General features: G+C 47.3%; 1 protein-coding gene across 5 annotated transcripts in view; it reads right to left on the reverse strand.

The window, feature by feature from the left end:
• The window catches only part of IQCH (IQ motif containing H), a 95,482-nt gene that overhangs the window by 75,539 nt on the left and 16,989 nt on the right, over positions 1-2,954 (reverse strand). For 3 of the 5 annotated variants that reach the window (XM_068958999.1, XM_068959000.1, XM_068958998.1), the window contains exon 2: positions 48-170. Coding sequence is in view for 2 of the 5 variants with exons in the window: in XM_068958996.1 (XP_068815097.1) it covers positions 48-170; positions 2,636-2,710 (198 nt within the window). In the remaining 3 variants the exon portion in view is untranslated. Of the gene's footprint in view, positions 1-47; positions 171-2,635; positions 2,729-2,954 lie in introns of those variants that run through there. The other 2 variants (XM_068958996.1, XM_068958997.1) reach the window with 2 other exon arrangements.

The raw sequence follows: 2,954 nt of genomic DNA on the forward strand, positions 1-2,954 counted from the left end.
CAGGTCTCAGACTGAAGCATCTTCCTGATCCATTTCATTTTACTTACTCTCAGCCCAGATTCAGTTCTTTCAATTGCTGTTTCCAGGTTACCAATATCCACAGTTTCTAGTTTTCCTTTCAAGTTGATATTTTTCACTTTATCTTTAAGCTTGTGAAGGTCTTTTTGGACCTAAAAAGCAAGTTATTACAATAATCACACCTATAACCAAAAACCATAGGTTTATACAGCAGGGTTTAATTCAAATAAAATGCTTCCTAAATACAGGAAAGAAAAATTTCCTGTACTTCCGTACTCTTACAAATGAGAGCGAGAAGAACAGACAGTCAACGACTTTTAAAGCCAATGATTAGTAGAAAACCTGAACAAAGAAGTTCATTTTAAAATAAATCTTGTAAAGCAATGGCAGCAGACTTCAAGACTGGGGTCCTTTTGCAAGGAGTGTTCTTCCCTTACGTTTCAAATATCTTGGCATAGATGGCTTAACTATGCAGGAAGAACAGAAGCACTACCAAAGGCTTTTGAAAGGAACAAGTAGCTTGAGAGGAGATCATGTCTGTCCATGTCAAAAACATATATTTATACTGTGGCAACCAAACAACTTCAAGGTCCCCTTAGGCTAAGAACTGTAAAATTTATAAAGTCCTGGTCATTATCCAAAATTCACAACGAGAACACACAAAACAAAATGAAATCTTAATGGCAGACAAAATTCTCCAAACCCCATTTTCTTGGGTTTTGTGTTGTCCCCAGAAGTTTCCAGGAACACTGTTGATATCAAGTGCTCTTTTTTGTTGTGCCACATAGAAAACAATTCTGCTAGATCCCTGAAAAAGATCAAATAAAAAAACCTTAAAGTCAGATCTTGGGTGCATTTTCTTCCTTTTAAGAAAAGTAGCAGCAGCCTAGAGACAATTGCCTTTCTTCATATGTCAAAGACACCTCTCAGTTTAACTCAGTAGTTACTACAGGCAGAATCTCTACTCTTTTTTGCAAGCTTGTTAAGAAGGAACTGAACTTCACAGATCAATTGAGCAGTAGAAAACCTCTAACATCACTTGCTTTATTAACTATTATAGCGTTATGCATTCTCGCAAGCACCTTAAAGAAAAGCATAGACACTCATGTTGCTTAGAAACAGAAAAGACAACCCAATTTAATTCCATTTGCATGGTATGGTGCTCCAAGAGCACAGGGTTTTTTGATTCTTAGTCAGTATCCGTTTCAACTAATACTGAAAACTGAAGCTACTGATACTCCAACCAACTACAGCTTGCAATATTAGTTTGATAGATTCTGCTCACGCTCACATCCCTCTAGTCTGCAGGGAAAATGACTTATTTCTTTGCAAGTTCTGCAAAGATAACTTCAGTCTCAGATGCATGAAGATGCCCTCTTGACAAGTACCTCCCAGAACTACAGAATGGTTTCTGCATACCACAAACTATCATCCAATGTTTCAGTTCTGGACTTCACTGTTCCTTTCTATAAACAGCTAGCTTGTGAATACGTTCCTGGCCACTTTACCTTCTCACATCACCTGTCATTCTGCAGCAGCTCAAAAAAGTGTCAAGAATCAGTAAAATTGCCCTTTCGAGTGAAACATTCGGTTGAAATTTTGCAAAGGGAACGTACACTTCACTGACTTTGCTTTGCCAGTAATAATCCCAATGCTGCTATCAGTGCAAGGGCTTGTCTGGAGACCTTAGGCTCTTGCACCATGGGCATGCTCCAGCTTCACTGCAACCAGTGAACATCTCCAAAGGACTTCCCTTTGAGCAGTCAGGTCCTCAACTTGACAAATTTGAAAACCACAGGGGAAACATTCTATGCAAAAAAGCAATACTAACTGCAACACAACTATTACCATTCAATTATTTTAGGCGTTTGCACAATTTTTTTGGTGGCAGTATTTGAGCATAGAATGAGGTTGACAATTTACAAAGTATTTGCTTACTGTGACAGATTACTTCCCTTTAGAAATAAGTTTGCTACTTCAGGAACACAAACGGGACGTGAAAGAGCAAGATAAAGTATCTGTGGATGCTCTAAGACGACAACCCCACAGCTTAGCTATATTTAGGAACACAATACTGTCAGGGCAAGACCAGCAGTCAAAAGGCATTCCAATAAAGCTTTCAACCTGAAAAGCAACACCACTATTGGATTGCTCAGGTCTACGTTTTCAAAGCCCCATCCAGATCCAGCGACCGAGGAGGTCGCCAGAGCCAACGGGAGCTCCATCGGAGCCTTAGGCACCCGCGGGAGCCTAACCGCCCTTAGATCAACGGCTGAAGACCGCCACGGATGAAATCCAACTGCAAGGATCACAGAGAAACCAACGTGGAAAGGCAAAAAGCGTTTATTTCATACACGGAGCGACGTACAGAGCCACAGAAGGTCTTTGGGGGGCAACAGCTGGATCCGTTTATCCCGCAAAGGAGAGCGGCCGCCCGCCCCCCCCGCGGCGAGGCGGGAACGGCCCCGCCACGACGCCTCACAGCGCCGGGCCGCGACGCCTCGCCTCAGCGCGGGCACGAGGCGGCTCCCGCGCCTCCTCCCGCCGGGCTCGGCCGCAGCCCCCGGCGCGGCGGCTCCGGCGAGGTGCCCGCTCGGGGCTCTGCCCCTCGACCCACCTGCACCAGCGCGGCGGCGGCGACCGCCGCCGCCACCTCCTCCCGCGGCGCCGCTGCCGCCCCCGCGCCGGCCATGGTGGCTGCCACCTCGCCGCGCCCCTAGCAACAGCACGCGCCGGCCGGACCGCACCATCCTCCGCGCGGAGCGGGGGTGGGGAGGGAAGAGTGGAAGGCGCTTTAAACCAGGAGCCGAGCACGCTCTTCTCCGCTTTCCTCCCCGCGCCAGCGAGCTTCTACTGCCCGCTGCCTCCGCTCCGCCGCTGGGCCGGCTCACCCGCCAGCTGGCCGCCGTCCCTCCTCGCTCCCCCCCCCTCTCCCG

The sequence above is a fragment of the Struthio camelus genome, chromosome 12 (assembly GCF_040807025.1).
Source record: "Struthio camelus isolate bStrCam1 chromosome 12, bStrCam1.hap1, whole genome shotgun sequence".
Classification (NCBI taxonomy): domain Eukaryota; kingdom Metazoa; phylum Chordata; class Aves; order Struthioniformes; family Struthionidae; genus Struthio; species Struthio camelus.